We start from the raw sequence: 16,960 nt of genomic DNA, 5'->3' as shown, positions 1-16,960 counted from the left end.
TTATGGTATGATCTGGGATCCCTCTGTCAAGAGGCATGAAAATACTTCCTCTACATAATTCACCTGGTGTTTCTAAGGACTGAATACGTCAGTTAACGGAGGAGAGCTTTGAATCAAGTGCTGTGTACATCAAAGGTATTGCCATTTTTAAGGACTGAAGAGGCACTATATGAAATCTCCCCTATTTTGGGGTGGTTTAGGAGCGGTATAGAAGGAAGATAGAGAGGGATCTGTCAGGCTGTGCAGGATGGAGAGGACAGGTGGACTAGGAAATGGCTGCTGTTTCCTGACTCTGCTAATGCAACTGAATTGAATAGTCATAAAAGCCCCGCCCATTCTGCATTTTAAAGAGGAGGAAAGTAAGACTCAGAAAAGTTTGGTGTCTTACCTAAGGTCACACAGCCAGGGAGTGGAAGAGCCAGGGTTTTTGCTACTCTCATTGCTCCTTCCACCATGCTGCCTGTTATGAGTATCTTCTCTTTGCCCCTCCAGGTCCATCCTCCACCTTCTCCACCCTGCTTCACTCTACTCTCCATCCTGGGGGACCAAGCAGCAGTGACCAATATGGGCTGCCCTGCCCTCTTGTTTCTGGTTGGGTTCAGCCATTGGGAAGTCCCAGCAGGAGATGAGAGGGGGGCTGAGCATGTATTCCCGTGGCTCCCCTGCTGTGAGATCCACTTGGGGTGGTGGTGACGCTTGACCAGTGGTCGTTTCTTCTCTCAAGGTGATGTGCTCCTTCTAATTTTCTGTAACTATCCCTTCATCCACCCGGGCCTAGGGGTGGTGACAGTGCCACTGCTGTTCGTCCCAGTTCCCGCACCATCACTTGTTCTTCCACTACACCCCACACACCTAGTGAATAGTTCCTTTGTAAATAAACTTCCTTAAATTTTCCTAATTTGGGTGTTCCATCTGTTCCTGTTAAGACCCTAACTATTACATTTTCTCATTAAAGAAAATGTGATATTGGTATTATGTTATAGACATTAGACTCATAAAAGATGAATTTGATATGTTTCAGTTATTGGGGAATGTAAATCATGGGATTGTCATCTTTTCCAATTGGACATTGTAAGAGAAGATGGGGGCGCAGGGGGAAATGATGAGAGAAGCTATAACGTATACGATCCAATTAAATTTCTTTGGCTGTCTGCCATTTGTGCTTCCAGCACTACTGAAATTGATTATTTCCTTTCAGCTTCCTACCTGTATTTTCACCTCCAAATTGAGTTGCTTTGCCTAAAGCGTTAGAATATGTTTTCATATTAATTAATCAATGTTTTAAAATTAGATTTCTATCTCGTGATTTTACTGGGGGTGTGCTTAGAGAAATAACTTAATAATAGATTTAATGCAATACATATGTTTCAAAACAATTCTTTTCTGAAATTGCACAGCATGCAATATGAGTTTTCACAATCAATTCCTTCATCAATAAGGTAAGGTGATAAAAAGGCATAAGATGCGTGAGAGTATTTCCAAAATTCGTTATTTCGTGAAGGATAATTCAACAGATCACCTTTTTAAGAAAATCCATGACCACAAGGAAAAATGCAAGAGGATCTTCGAAGCAAAGAAATATACTTATGTTTCAAACTTTTGACTTGACTTTACCTTTAACGTGTTGGTTTCTGGTGTCCTTGGAAATGGGTCTGTCCACCTGTAGAAGACAATGTGGCACCGTTATCTCTTCAATTGTCACTATGATACCATATAATGTCCTGCCACTTTGTATGGTTAGATTCCTAAGGATAAAGGCATAAGTCCCTGGACTCATCATTCTCAGAGGTCACCATATGTGAATGGTTGGCAGTTAGTCAATATGTGTAAATATGTGTAAATACATGTCGTGCTGTGCCAGTGACAAGTGTAGTGGCCTCAGGTGGTATTTGGCATAAAATACTTGGGTTTGAGATCCAATCCTACCGCTTATTGCTGTGAAATTTTGGAAAGAGATTTGCCATATTACGTCTTAGATTTTTCATCATTTTAATAGGAAAAATACTTAGTCAATTCATGTCATTGAGTTATTATGACAATCAATATACATGATCAAGTACATGAAAGCTATCAAGCAGGCAGATCAGAGTGTGGCCTCGTGTGGATGCCTGCTTTGGGATTTCACCTCCATCCCATGCTGTAAGAGAACATGGCAAGTCACTTAACCTTCTGAGCCTCAGTTTCCTCATCTGTGAAATGGGAGTAAGAAAAGGTACCTCATGAAGGTGGGAGGATTACATGAGTCACACCATGCAACGTGCCTAGAACAGGGAGTGGCACCAATCAATTTGAATAATTATTAGCTGTCATTATTAATATTATTAAGGGCATCGGCGAACTATGTAGGGCTATACAATGCTAGACATGAGGGTGAAGAAGATAGTGGAGACATCATAAAGATGCCCCTCGCCTTTGAAAGCCTTTAAGCCTAGATCAACACGGAGTGTAGTCTGTGATGGGTAATTTTATGTTTCAACTTGACAGGGTCGCAGGGTGCCCAGATGTTTGGTTAAATATTATTTCTGGGTGTGTCTGTGAAGGTGTTTCTGGATGAGATTAGCATTTGAATCAGTAGACTGAGTAAGGCAGATGGCCCTCCCCAGTGTGGGTGGGCATCATCCAATCCCCTGGGGCCCTGAAGAGAATAAAAAGGCAGAGGAAAGAAGAATTCGGTCTCTCTGCCTGACTGAGCTGGGACGTTGGTCTTCTGCCCTCAGCCAAGATTTTCATCATTGGCTTTCTTGGTTCTCACGCCTTTGGACTCAGACTGGAACTTACACCACTGGCTTTCCTGGCTCTCCAGCTTCCAGATGGCAGATCATGGGACTGAGCCTCCAAAATCACTATTTTATTTGTGTGTCTATGTCTGTATGTCTCTATCTATCCACCATCTCCGATGTTTCTAGAGAACCCTGACTAATACAGGGCCTTAGTGTTACTCTTTATTGGCACCAAGTTGAGGTGGCCAAGGTGGATGTGGGCGAGGGTCGTTGAGCCTCCTGTCACCTCTTACTTTCTGATGTTCAATGTCCACTTCTTTTCCTCCTCAGAACATTGAACTATGGTATTTATGTCTGGAAAGGGCATGGCTCTTCTGCTGGTCAATCTAGTTAAGGATTGAGTGTGGTTTGGATTTGTTGTTGCCATGGCTTCCTTCATTGCACCATCAGCTTCCAATTCCTCCAGAGTTACCCTGGGGAGGCTGCGGTGCTGGAAGGTTTTCAAAGTTCTTGGTGCACCCTCAGCTTTCAGCCTTCCCTGTGTGTCTTCCCCACAGAGGGAGTGTCTCCTAATGCTCTTGCCCACCTCCCATTGCTAGCCTGGTCATGGGGGCAGGAGAGGTTCTCTGTTGTCTCTGTCTTAAGTGGGCCTGCATGCTTAGGGTCTTAGGGAAGGGGCTTCCTCAGTATTCCTGTTCTTTTTCCCTTTGGTGGCCAAGTTACATTGGATCCATTTGGATTCAGTTGGCTCTTTTGCAGGAGAGCATTTCTTTGCATTGCATCTCCCCCAGCATAGGTGCCCTCTGATAGTATTAGCACAGAATCCTGGGCCCAGGAATATTTCCTGCCCCTGTCCTGGAGCTACTCCCATTTTCTATCAAATATTTATTAGCATCTATTATATTCCTGTATCAATGCTAGTTTATGAACAAAGAGGAGTAAGAGCTTGGATTCTAAAGGATGACTTGGACATGCATGCGGGTCTGAGTTTACAACATATTATAACACACTATGACACAGGCTTAATTATAACACAGGTTTCTCGACCTCAGCGCCATTGAGAGCTAGGGCCAGATAATTCCTTGCTGTGAGGGGCTGCCCTGTATGTGGCAGGATGCTTGGCAGCATCCCTGTCCTCCTCCCACTAGATGTCAGCAGCAGTCCTCCAGTCCTGACAACCAAAAATGTCTCCAGACATTGCCAAATATCCCCTAGAGAACCACTGATTGCAGCACAATGTGTTACAGGTGTCAGACTGCTTCACATGGCTTCCTCCAGAAGGCTTCTTGGAAGCCTCCGGCTGGGCCAAGTGATGCAGCCCAATGCTCTGTGCACCCTGGGCTCACCTCTGTCCCAGCACTTCCTGTTACATCCAACTGCCTTTTGGGCCACTGCCTCCTCTGTTACACTGTGGGCACTGGCTTGTTTTTATCCCCGTTGTTGAGCACAGTGCTTGATATACAGTAAGTGCTCAATAAGTGGAAAGACGGGTGGTGGTTTAGTGGTTTAAGATAGCTGTAACCAACTTAAAGAGTCCAGATAAGAACTGGCCTCTGTAAGGATTATTGAAGCTCCATTTCACAGATAGTTTAATCTCAGCATAAATAATAACTAATAAGAATTAACTCCTGAGAATGAGGTCATAATGAAAAATGTAATCTATTTACTGTAAAAACTTGGTTATTCAAACATTGATTATAAAAGCAAAACTTCCTCTGAATCTGAATTGAGGCCAAGTCCTTATTTAACTCTTCAGACAACTTCCCTCCTGGCCAAAATTGTGTCCTGCCTCCTACATCCTTATTCTCCTGTCATATCACTCCACTTCATATGTTGAGACTATAGTCCTACTTGCAAAGTGATCTAGGTAAAGGAAGGAATTTGCTTGTAACAGAGAGCTACAAAAATAATATGAAGAGAATATGAAGGAACAAGAATGGAAGCTTAAATTCTGTCGGAGTTGTTTTACAAAAGCAAATGAGAATTATCTTTCTTAAAATAATTCTTCTCATGAAGGCTGACTTCCATGTAAAGAGGGATTGTCAGAGATTTCTAGGGAAAGGAAAGCCTCACTTTTCAGGACAGCATTCTCCGCTCCTTTATAACCAGACCAGAACTTGTGTCTTCAGCCACTGGCCCAGTCATGCTAAAGTTCCTACTGTTCCCTGCATAGGCTCTATGCCACAGTGATGAGAGTCCTCAAATGTTCTCTCCTCTGTCAAACAGACCCTGTGGGGTGGCCCCAGTCATGGATCTTGGTGACAGTAGCAAATACTCACATGAGAACTTTGAAGGATAGACTGTAAGAGTTCCATGTGAACAGAAGTTGAACTGGGGAAAGACTGGGCCTCTTTTCCTATTAAACAGCTATTCATATTTCAAGATTCGGCTCAAATGACTGGGAGTTTGTTTGGTCATTTTCATCTATTTAACTAACATCTGCTTAGAACCTCTTCCATAAAGGCACTGTGCTCTGTGCTGGGGCTAAAATGGTCCCTGTTCTCCAGGAGATGTCATCGATTGACTGATTGCTTTGCGCCAGGCACGTTGCTCTGTATGTATTATCATAAGAGCCATGAGATTTTGTAGCTAAGACAATAAAGGCTCAGAGAGGGTAAGTAACTGGCCCAAAGGGGCAGAGATCACAAAGTTGGAGCTATTAAAATGGGGATTATAATGCTCATCTTGCGATGTTATTTTAAGGATTAAATGTCATTCATTCATTCTCATCTTTATTCAGAAAAACTTTCCTCGACTGTCCTTACTGTACTTTAATGATTATTTTTTCAAAGCAGATATCTATTATCTATTTATTACTGATCTCCTCCCACTGGTATGCAAGTTTCATGAGAACAGGGCCTTGGTTGTCTGCCGATGCATGCCAGAGCCCATAATTGCGTCTGGTCCATGGCAGGCACTCAACACATATTTCTTGAATGAATTTGTTGAGTGAAAGATTGAAGTGTTCAAGTTGGTGCCTGTGTAAAGAGGAAGTGTTCAATATTTCATCCTCATCTTGCTCTCCCGGTGTCTATTGGATATGTTCTGTGTGAACGACATTGCTTGGTAAAACTCGTAGTTTCCCTTTCTTGTCAATATTAACAGAAGATCAAGTTAAATAGATAAACAATGTGAACAGATAATGCAAGAGGAAGGACATGCTATAAGTATTCAAAAGCATATTCACATTCACTAATAAATGTGGTACAAATTAAAAAAAACAGTGAAATCCCTTTAAAAAATATGATTAATAAAGTAATAGCCAGTTTTGGTGAAAGTTCTATGAGGTGGACATTCCGATAGAGGGTTTGAATTCCCATAGAGGGTAAATTGAAATGATCTTTCAGGAAAGACATTTCATAATATTTACCAACTTAATGGCTAAGTAAAATAATTAAAAATCCCATAATAGGGTATGATATGCCTGTAAAGACTATGCTTGACTATCACATGGGAAATTGTTTTATAGCCAGAACTTAAAATGAAAAGAAAAGAAGGCCAGGCATATACTATACGATAGGGACTCCTTTGCATGAAATATGTCTGCATAGAAAATATTGACATGAAATGCACCAAAACATTATGACTGAGAACCCTGCAACCCCAGGGGTGATTAACTTGTATTTTAGGCATTTATGAATTAAGAAAATGAAACATTAGCAAAGTGTTATTAAAAATAAAATTCTATATGTGTGGTTAGAGCGTTTGCATTTACAAGATATTTTCGTAAGATTATCTTTTGTAGTCTCCAAACAGCCTTTTGAAGTCAGCATGGTGTGGATTTTTATTCCTGTTTTGTAGCTGAGGTTACAAAGAAGCTCAGAAGGCTGTGTGACTTACTTATTACCACCTAGTTAGCAGTTGGCAATGTTGGACCTAGAATCTGGGCAAAATGATATATTATTATCGAAAAGATTTGAGTTCAAATTCTGCTTCCGGAGAACGGGATGAGCATCAGATGAGATGCATGTAAAAATCCTTAGCCTGTTGCATGGCTCACAGAAAATCTTCAACAAGTGTTAGTTGTCCTCCCTTCTAGGTGCTTATTCCACAGGACTATGATCCCATCAGGCATGAGATGCCTCGGGAATGAGAGATGGGGAAGCTCCTGGCTGTTTGGAAGTACCTTACACATACTTGGTTTGCAGGATCAAGCCTTTACTCACTTCTTCCGGCCTCATCTGCATGTTCCAGGTTTGCCCCTCCGTGGGGATAGAGGTCTTGGCATCTGAGGAAAGGGCAGTGTCCATCACCCCCTTGAAATAGCGTGTGTCTGTGAAAAGAGAAAAATTTAAAGTCATACCTTACGTGGACTCAGCATCTTACAATTTACCAAATATTTGCACATCTACAAACTCATTGATTCATCACAACGTAGGTATGAGACAAGCAGTTCTACTTCCACTTAGCAGATGAGGAAACTGAGTCTCAAGCAGGAGAAATTACCCATCTTGGTCCATCCACATAAATGCCAAGGTCTGGACTTGAGCATCCAGCATTTCCTCAGTCACCTGGGAAATTCCACTCATCCTCAAGGCTTGGGCCTTGTCACATCCTTTGAAAATCGTCCCATATCCCACCCACCTGCACCCCACCCCTGGCTCTCCTTTCTGCTTTATACACTTACCCTAGTCTATCACGTTTATCTGTTAATCTGTCTGTTTCCTCCTCTAGATTGTGACCCTCCTGAGAACACAGATTATGCTTTGTTCATCTTTCTGTCACTTGATCAATCCTAACATGGAACTGACACAGAGTAGATACTCAGAAAATGCTTGTTGAGTGAATGAACAAAGGAATACCGTTGTTATTTCCAAAGTGATTCCCTCAGAGGAACTTCTATAGATTCATTTCAGTGGGCCAGGCCCTCAGAAATCACAAAGGCTTCCTGTTCTGCCTTACAGCAGTGTGCTACATCTAAGGTTCAGAGAATTGCTGAAGCTGCCCCATGCGCCCCAGTTAGAAAGAAACAAAGGTGGCCAGGAAAGTAGGTCTTCCTTACTCTTAAAAAGTTTGGCTTTGCTGGCATTCCTAGTGCTACTCATATGCTGGCCACTTGCAAAACGAATCAACCAAGTTAGAAAGTCTTCCTTTCACTCTACTCCTCACAACGAGAAGTCCATCTGAACATTTCCCGTGTTGACCACCTCCCTGCCTGTCCACCCTCTGCCATGCTCCTCAGTCATCCTCAGGACTCAGGAAGAACATCGTGATAACAACAGCCAACTGTTCTAGAGCTCTGACTCTGCACCAAGCGCTCTGGCGAGAACTCAACGTGCATCGTATGTGTAATCTTCAAAAGAACTCTCTGGGGTTAGTTCTGTTATTATGAACCCTATTTTCAGATAGAGAAAGTGATTTTTAGAGACTTGCTCAAGGTCATACAGCTAGTAAGTCATGGAGGCAGGATTTTAACCTAGAGTTATTTAATTCAGAATCTGCAGCTTTAATTACTATGCAATATTGTAGCATGGGCATGCATTTTCAGATTTTAGGTCCAAAATGTTACCTGCATATTCAGATTCCTTTATAGGCCTTGCTGGTAAAATTTTCATCGATTGCCACGCCTCTACCACATGACATTCAGGGTCTTCATAGTCATCATCATCATGGCCTTTTGTTCCATCCAGGACTGCAGCAAAGTTCTTTTCCTAAGCAAAAGGGAGCATTTGAGTGAGTCAAAGGAAAGTATAATGGTGATAAAGATTACAGACTACAGTGCTAGCTAGGGGGTGATCTGGATTCTCTTAGCTGAGGGTTAAAGATTTAAGAGTCTGGCATCTGGGACAGTTAAATTCTTGTGGTAGAACTCTAGGGGCTGAGTGGTTAAGTTCACATGCTCTGGTTCAGCAGCCCAGGGTTTCACTGGTTCTGATCCTGGGCACAGACAGGGCACTGCTTGTGGGGGCCACACGGAGGTGGTGTCCCACATGCCACAACTAGAAGGACCCACAACTAAAATATACAGCTGTGTACTTGGGGGATTTGGGGAGAAAAAAGCAGAAAAAAAAAGAATTCTAAAGATATCCCCAAATATTCCCATCCTTGGTTATTTAATTAAATAATAATCTAAGTGCTGCTGTGAAGGGATATTGCAGATGTAATTAACACCACTAATTAGCTATCTTTAAAATAGGGAGATTATCCTGGATTACCTGGGTGGACCCAGTGCAATCACATGAGCCCTTAAAAGCAGAAAAAGGATCTATTTGCAGATGACATGATCTTGTATGTAGAAAGTCCCAAGGAACCACTAAAAAATTGTTAGAACTAATGAACGATTCAGCAAGGTGTCAGGACACATGATCAATATAAGAATTTAAGTTGTATATCTATATATCAGTAACGAGCTTTGAGTCAGAACACTGGGAATGGCAGGGTTGGGTACTAGCCTACAATCGATGTAATTGTCATCACAGAAATTCTGGAATCTGCACCCATTCATCGTGCTATGTTTAAGCAGGGACCTTACTCTTGATGATCTCTATACAGAAAGATCCCTCGTCTATCATACAAAGCCACCAAGGGATTCTTTTTCCTTCCTGGGTCTCAAAATGCTCCCCTCTTCCCTGGTTTATAGAAATAGTTTTTGTCTTCATTTGGGATTGAGAGAGGATCCAAGTGCCACCATGTAATTTAGTTTAATAAGTGCTGGCATTTTGAAGGATCTAAGCGGAGTGTCAAGAGCTCAAAAGAAGGAGATAGAGACATCTTCTCTGTGTTTTGTACTGTCTCTTTTGAACACCAACCATGCCATGTGGGTGGCTTCACGGTTCCACTGTTGGGCTGTGAGGGGCTGACAACTGGAAAAGACTGTGGAACATACATTTTCGGAAAATCTTTAACGTCTTAAAGTTTCTGCTAGATTGCAGATGGCTATGGCTATGAAAAACAGGTTCAGTTACAAGAGATTTTCATGTACATTTCACAATTGACTATTATTGTAATAATAACTACTGTTAAAGAAAGTCGGACATATGGGAAGGCCACTCATCATGGTTTCCTATCCTGCTCTTAAAGCCCCTCGAGCATTTATTACATATGTATATGTGCTGGGTGCTTTTTGTACTTTATTTCATTGCACGAGCAGAAAAATCTACGAGGTGATTTTACTGTAGTGGAGGGACCTGGAATTAGACAGGCTTGCGTTTAAACTCTAGCTCTGCAGCATTCTAGCTTCTGATGTATTTGGGCAAGTTACTTACCAGCCCCAAGCCTGTAAGTGTGTGACTTTTTCTATCATCACTCCATCAAAGCAGTTTGGTAAAGGTGAAGACTAGCCACCCAACAAGTCCAGTTCCCAGGCAAAACTATAGCACAGGGGGACTCGCCATCCCCTATCTGGAAGGCCTTTTGTGCTCCACTTTGGCTCAAAGCAACTCTGCTCATTTGAAGCCAGGATGCAGAATGTTATTCACTAAGTCTGTGTTCTCCATGGGACAGCATAAAGAAGGAGAGGGGGCCCCCTGAAGACAGTAATTTTGACTTTCAACGTGCTATCCCTTGATTCCCGCCCAAGAGCTCCCTCGGGAAAGCCAGGCTTGAGTCTTACATGAACTGAGGGATCAGTAAGTTATGAAGGGTAAGTTTATCAAATTCAGGGAGCTCAGGTGCAAGGCACCAAGCACCAACACAGTGACCCAGGAGCAGGAGCAGAGTAGAAGGTGAGAGCTTGGGGACCCAAAGGAGAAGGGTTAAGTCCCTGAACACAAAGTTGGAGTAGGACCATTTGCACGGTTGCATTGATGCTGTGTCCCCAGCAACCAGGCATCAGAGCCGTGAAGCCCCTCCCCCTTGATCTGGCTCAGGAGGTAAGCAGGGCTTGGACTGGGGGTTCCTCGATGGGAAATCAGGTGAGACTGGCCTGCTTGGGGGCAGCGTGGATCCTGGATGGAGTCACTCATCCTAGATCTAAACTGTGGGTCCACTTTACGACCTTAGGGAGGTTACTTAACCTCTCTGACTCAGGTGCTCCATCTGTAAATTGGAGATGGCTAAACCTACCTTGTTTGGCTGTAGTCGGAGATTAATTGAGCAAAATGTATGTACAGGTTCTACTTAGGCATCTGCCATGACAGGAGCTCAGGACACGTTAGATCCCCTCCCTCTAGCTGACGATGCTGAGTATCAGCAGAACCAAGTACCCAGGGCAAAGCAAAGCTGCTGGGAGGTGAACTCCAGGGCGTTTCACAGTTGACCTGGCAAAGTGGGGGAAGGTGATGGAGCTGTTCTCCAGAACTGCACACAGAAGTGAGTTCTGAGCTGGAGCAGGGGCTTGGGACTCCTTGGGGATTTGACAGAGGAACATTTATTGCAAGGGCCCTATTTATATACTGTTATGGCAACCTCCAAGACTCCCCACAGCGCAGCCTCTCTGGGAAAGTCCTGGGCCTGCTGGAATAACTGGGGACGGGAGATGGAGCCCATCTTTCATCCAGTTGCCTTGCTAGACTTCCTTGGGGCAGGGCACAGAGGGAGCCCAGGCAGAAGAGCACCGCCACCCCAGGTCTGAAGAGAATCTACTCTAGACCCTGAGAATCTTGCTCCCGGGACCGAATACAAATATTTGGTTTATTTCTTTCCAGAAAGAAACAGAGTTTTGCTTTAAATATAATGAGTTACATCTGTTTATCTATTAGCCTATCTATTATCTAGTTACTGTCAATCTCAGAGGTTCGTAACTAAAAGCCCAGTATTCTCTACCTGTAAATGTCCTAATTTATAAAATATTTCGTGATTGTGTGAGTGTGTGTGTGTGTGTGTGTGTGTTGTGTTCTGGGATGAGGATCCATAGCTTTAATTCAATTCTTAAAGAAGTCTTTCAAACAGTAAAGAACTAATGATTTTACAGGCAGATTCTATGTATGTATGTATGTATGTATGTATCTATCGATCATCTATGGATATGTTAGTTAAAGCTTTAAATTATATACAGACGCAATTTAACAATAAAATTATTTATAATATTAGATATTTTAGTTCATGTTATAAATTTTAAATTTTCTTTAGTCATTAAAATTCTTTGTAAATATTATTAATGGCTTCAGATATGAGTATATCATAATATATTCAACTATTTTTCTATTTCGCATGATCCCAGTGTGTTGCCATTTAAAATATATTATTATAAAATATATATGAGTGTGTAATCCAAATTCTAGGTTACTTCCTTAGTTTAAATTCCCGACTACAGTATTATTGAGCCAAAGAAAATGGACATTTTTATATTGCCTAGTTAATATTTTGAGATTGGTTTCCAGAAAGTTTGTTCCAATTTGAAATTTCACCATGAGTGTTAGGAAGTGCTTTGCTCATCACACACTTGCCAGCACCCTGTGTTGGTGTTTTCACCTTATTCAATCCACACAATGGCCATGTGAGTTAATTTTTACCTCCATTGTATAGCTGAGGAATTGGAATACAGTTTTATATCCAAGAATTGAAATGCGGTTTTTCTCTGCCAGGAAATTACGCCATTTGGAAAAGGTTTTGTTCTGTTTTATTTTGTTTTTAGTTCACCAAGTACCTTGAAAAAAGCCACTGACTTTGTAAATATCAAGAGTGACAAACAAGTAAGGCAGACTTACGCAATGGAGAAGAGGCTCGTGAATAGTCCGGTACTGGCCTGCCAACAGAAACAGACCCAAATGTTACTGCAAAACATTAAAAAGACTAAACCCTTGTTTTTCCCCAGAAATCTTGCGCTCATTTCAATTAATTTTTCTTGGCTGTAATTGTTCAAAATGAAGTGCGTATTTCCATACTTCTCATTCTATCTGCTGCTCTTGCAAAACAGGGCAATAGAAAAAGAGGAAAGAAAATTAAATTCAACTAAGAAGGCTTGCTCTTTCTACAGCAGGTTAATATTCTCACCGAGAGAAAAACAATGTTAGAAGACCCCACCCCACATCAATTGTGCCCTGAGTCATGACTTAGCGACATCTCAGCCAATGAAGAGGTTTATTTTCCTCTCCCCTGTCCCCCTTCTGGCACACGTTGCACTTGCAGTCGTCTGTCCATACATCTGTCTCCTCGAACAGACTGTAAATATTTTGAGAGCAAGCGACATATCTGTTCATTCATTTATCCCTAGCTCCAGGCACAGGGCCCAATATTGACCATATGAGTATTTGACAGGTGTTGGCTGAATGAATATTGTTCAGTTGCGGGTTCTCAACACTCAGCTCCCTCATTTGAGCTTGTTTTATGAAAGACTGCCTGGAGGTCATCTAGTGCGCTCAGTGTTCGATGTTTTAAATTTTGCCCTCACATCACGCAAAACCACCAAAGAACAGCTCATGTCATCTGCAGGGGTTTTGCTTCTTCGGAGACTTAATTTTCCTAAATTCCCTTATAGCTTCATGCTGTTGGTTTGCATTGAGGAACATTATAAGTAGAAAATGTTCTTACTGCAGTCTCTTTATTAGCACATATGTGAGAAGTTTCTAGCAGGTCTCAGGACCAGAAGCTGCATGCTTTATTGCAATTGGTTTGTTTTGATTTAATGGAAAACACCAGTCCTATGAGAGATCATATTTCCCTCCTCCTTTGGCTGCTAAGAACCTCAGGGCAAATTTCTGGCCTGACTCCAGGTAGTGCAGAGGACCACGGTATGATGCTTCTACATCTTGGTCCAGTCTCATCATGTTCTTAAACTTTTGTCCTTTCACCCTGAATTCTCCTACAATACCAAAATATGAAATAAATACCTGTGAATTTGTGTGAGCATGCCTAAGTCTTTGGTAGAGGGTAATGTGTAAATTTCTGCAAGTTTGGCTCAGTGGAAACACACCTTGCTGGAGTTTTCCCAGGACCGCTGTGTGGGGAGGCATTGACTCTTTGAGATGATAAGCCAGGAGGAGCAGAATCCTGTCTGCACCTGCCACCAGTCCCAGCCCATCCTGATAGCTAACACTACCCTGACACTAATGGCACCTTCATGTCCAAGCACAACCACACCCCTTCTGAGATCCCTAGCAGAGAAACCCACAGGTTTCCTTTCCTTTCAGAACAGCAATTTGTCCTCTGCCATGAATTGAGTTAAATTAACAAGGTCACCCATTAAGGACCAGCTGGCCTGGAAGGAGCAAATGATCACAGAATTATTGGGGTCTGCTCTGGCTCTCATGCCCTCTGAAAGGAGCTCCACTGTCTAATGCAGGGTTCAGTAGAATTGCATTTTAGGAGATTGGCCTCATTGAATGTGGGCGTTATCCTGACATCCCCACGAGGAGCCATGAGGCCTCCTCTTTCTCCGAAGGCCAGCATCTCAGCCTGAGACTCTGCTGGATTCCCCAAATATGCCTCATGCCACTTCTGGGGCTTTATGTTGACTCCACCGGGAGTCCCCACCTCTTCCCCCCGCCCCTACTCCCATTTTGCTTTCCAAAATGCTCAGTGTCCTTTGAGACTGTCCTGGGGCATCCACCTCTGACCACTCCAGGCTGCTTTAACATCACTGAGGTGTCAGAGCGCTCATTTTCTGTCACGCTCCCGGCAACACTGAAATAAAAATAGGCAGCATCTGATTACTTCTTTGTTGTGTACGTACACTGCCCGTCTTCAGGGAAAGAATTGTCTTTTATCTCTGTCTCCCACAGTGCCTATCTGTGTTATTAACAATGCAGAGTTTTGGAAATGTAATTTAAAAGCCTAGTTTTACAACTGTAAATCAGTGCATGTCACTCATGGCCCCCAAAGTACAGTCCAGATTCCCTTCTGTGGTCCCCAGAGCCCAGAACAGCCTGGCTCCTGCCTGCTCTCTGCTCTCATCTCTTTACAGCTTCCTCCTCACCTCTGAACTCTGGCCGCATCAGCATCTTTTCAAGACTCTCCTTCTACCTCAGAAACTTTGCATGCACTGTCCCTCAGTCCAGAATGTTCTTTCCTCAGTTCTGCCCATGCCTGGGTCATTTCTTCCATCAAATCCTATCTTAAATGTCATTTCCCCCAGGAGAAAATCCCTGACCATCAATTTCAGGTAAAACTTAAGGAGCGCCTCTCTGGCCCTTGTCCTCACTACCTCAAGCACCTGGCATGGCAGTGAGAATGCTGTGTGTTCAGGAAACCCCATTTCCTCTTCCTGCGGGCACTTGACTGGTATACATTTCCCAGCATCCCTTGCACTGGGCAGCCATGGCATGGCACTATGGTTGCTGGGACCAGGCGGGGGTGATAGACTCCACTCCAAGCTGGCTCACTTGACCCTCCATGCTCTCATTTTTGCCTCAGTGGCTGGCCAGAGACAGAGGACCCCAAGACCCTGAGGGATAATGGAAGCCGCTGGGTAAAGGAGAGTAAATCCTGAATGAGTGTTTGGAAAAAGACCTCCTTCAGTCCTCGTTGGATTGTGATGTGGGCAAGAAATAAACCTTTATTTCATTAAACTACCAACATTTGTAGTTTATGCGTTATCGATGTTAGCTTTCCTGATTAATATACCCTTTTTAGTTTCTCCGCAGCGTGTAGGAACAAAGCAAGCCAATAAATATATTATGTAGTTACAGGCTGTGGTGCCTGCCTCCCCCAAGGCAAGGGTGAGATTTCAGGCTCTTTTTCACTCCTGTAACCCAGTGCGTGGTAAGTGCACAATAAATGAACAGTCAGCTGTGAAATATAGTGAGGGGTGTGGTGGAAACACCCCAGAAATGGGAACCAGCAATAGAACTTCAAGTAGAATCTGATCTCTTTCCTTGCTGAGTGAACTTGAGCTTGACACACCTTCTTTCTGGGCCCCTGATTCCCACCAAAGTGGCACCCCCAAACTCTTCCAGGTCTCTGAGTCTCTCTGGACCTGAAGGATAGGTTGGCTTCTCAGAGAGAGCCATTTTCTAGAAAGATGAAGGTCGTTGCACAGTAGATTTTCATACCACCATCCTGGAAGTCATGCCCACGTGTGTCTGTGGAGGGTCCTTCATCACCCACTAACAGCAGACAGCTCCAGGGAACAACTGGCTTCTACGTGCCCCTCAAGGAAGCATCTTTTTACAAAAGACAACATTCCCTTGCAAGTTATTTTTAAGATGGAAGTGAAGATGAATATGTGTCATATGAAGCTCGGGGGTTTCCTGACTGGCAGAAAGCAATTACTCCAGTCTTTGGCCATCAACTTGTACACCTCATGCCGACAGAGGTATGACAAAGGCGTGTGCCCAATGCCATCCAGTTAAGATCTCCTGACCATTTGCATCTTGGGTGCCTAAAAAAACAGAAAAACAAATCCTGGGCCCCAGCACAAGCAAATTACTTTCTACCCAAGCTCCTATGGTGCTATCTGTTCACACTGAAGTCTGAGGACCACTGACTTAGGAGCGCCAGCTCCCTTCCAATGGGAGATGGGCCATGTAAGCTAAATAAAGTAAGACAGAGAGACTCGCAGACTATCTTTACTTGTAAACACTTCTATGAACTAAGCCCCTGGAGGCTCAAGGCTGGTGTCTTATCTACACCACTTTCAGTACCTTTACAGGGACAGTGTAGCTGCCAAGCCGCCAAATTCTGTTGCCCTGGGGTAGTCACATTTAAAGGAAATCATGGGCTGAAACAACTCCCAACGGGTCCCAGAAGAGAATATGCTTATCTGGTGTGAGAAGAGAAGTTGAAGCATGAAGGCTGCAGGGTTTTAGAACTTTCTATTTCTCTAGGAAGTGAAGTCAGTTAGCTGGCCTTTCACAGGATTACATTCCCAAGCCAGACAGGTTCCCCAAGCAAAACCAGCTTCTGTTTTCATTTCAGTCTCGAGGTTTTGGAGGGATTGGGGAGGAAGAGAGCGGTATGGTGAGTGTTAGGGTTGGCTCCAACTCCGGAGGCTACCAGCTGGACTTACTCATCAATATGCGGCCAAAAGCGAGAGGCCAGTGGATTCTCACTACTGAGCACTAAGTACTGTGAGGCAGAGGCAGCTGTGTGTCTCCCCATATCCAGGTTCCCTTTCTTCTCAGTGCTACAACCCTCGATGGTTAGCTGGGTGCATGACCTCCTTGAGCAAGCACTTCCAACACATCCTAATATTCCTTGCAGCTGCACGTGGCCATGAGTAGAAGTCTGGTAGAAGGAAGAGGTGGAAAATCAACTAACAATTTCCAGGAAACTTTCTGAAGAGAAACTGTGCACCGTTTCTTCCTTCTTTTTCTTCCCTTCCTCTCTCACACTGCCTGGAGCACAGATATGGCTATTTTAGGCAATGGGATTGAGGCCAATACAAGAGAGGGAGCGAGACAGGAGGAGCAGTGTCTCTGAGG

General features: G+C 43.4%; 1 protein-coding gene across 1 annotated transcript in view; it reads right to left on the bottom strand.

Moving 5' to 3' along the window:
• The window catches only part of CLNK (cytokine dependent hematopoietic cell linker), a 155,621-nt gene that overhangs the window by 52,800 nt on the left and 85,861 nt on the right, over positions 1–16,960 (bottom strand). Inside the window, exons 5-8 of the mRNA XM_046656422.1 lie at positions 12,308–12,345; positions 8,230–8,371; positions 6,887–6,993; positions 1,598–1,660 (exon numbers count right to left, since the gene is read on the bottom strand). Of these exons, the coding sequence (XP_046512378.1) occupies positions 1,598–1,660; positions 6,887–6,993; positions 8,230–8,371; positions 12,308–12,345 (350 nt within the window). The remainder of the gene's footprint in view (positions 1–1,597; positions 1,661–6,886; positions 6,994–8,229; positions 8,372–12,307; positions 12,346–16,960) is intronic.

This window comes from Equus quagga, chromosome 3, assembly GCF_021613505.1.
Source record: "Equus quagga isolate Etosha38 chromosome 3, UCLA_HA_Equagga_1.0, whole genome shotgun sequence".
Lineage (NCBI taxonomy): Eukaryota > Metazoa > Chordata > Mammalia > Perissodactyla > Equidae > Equus > Equus quagga.
This window is presented reverse-complemented; position numbering and strand designations above follow the sequence as displayed.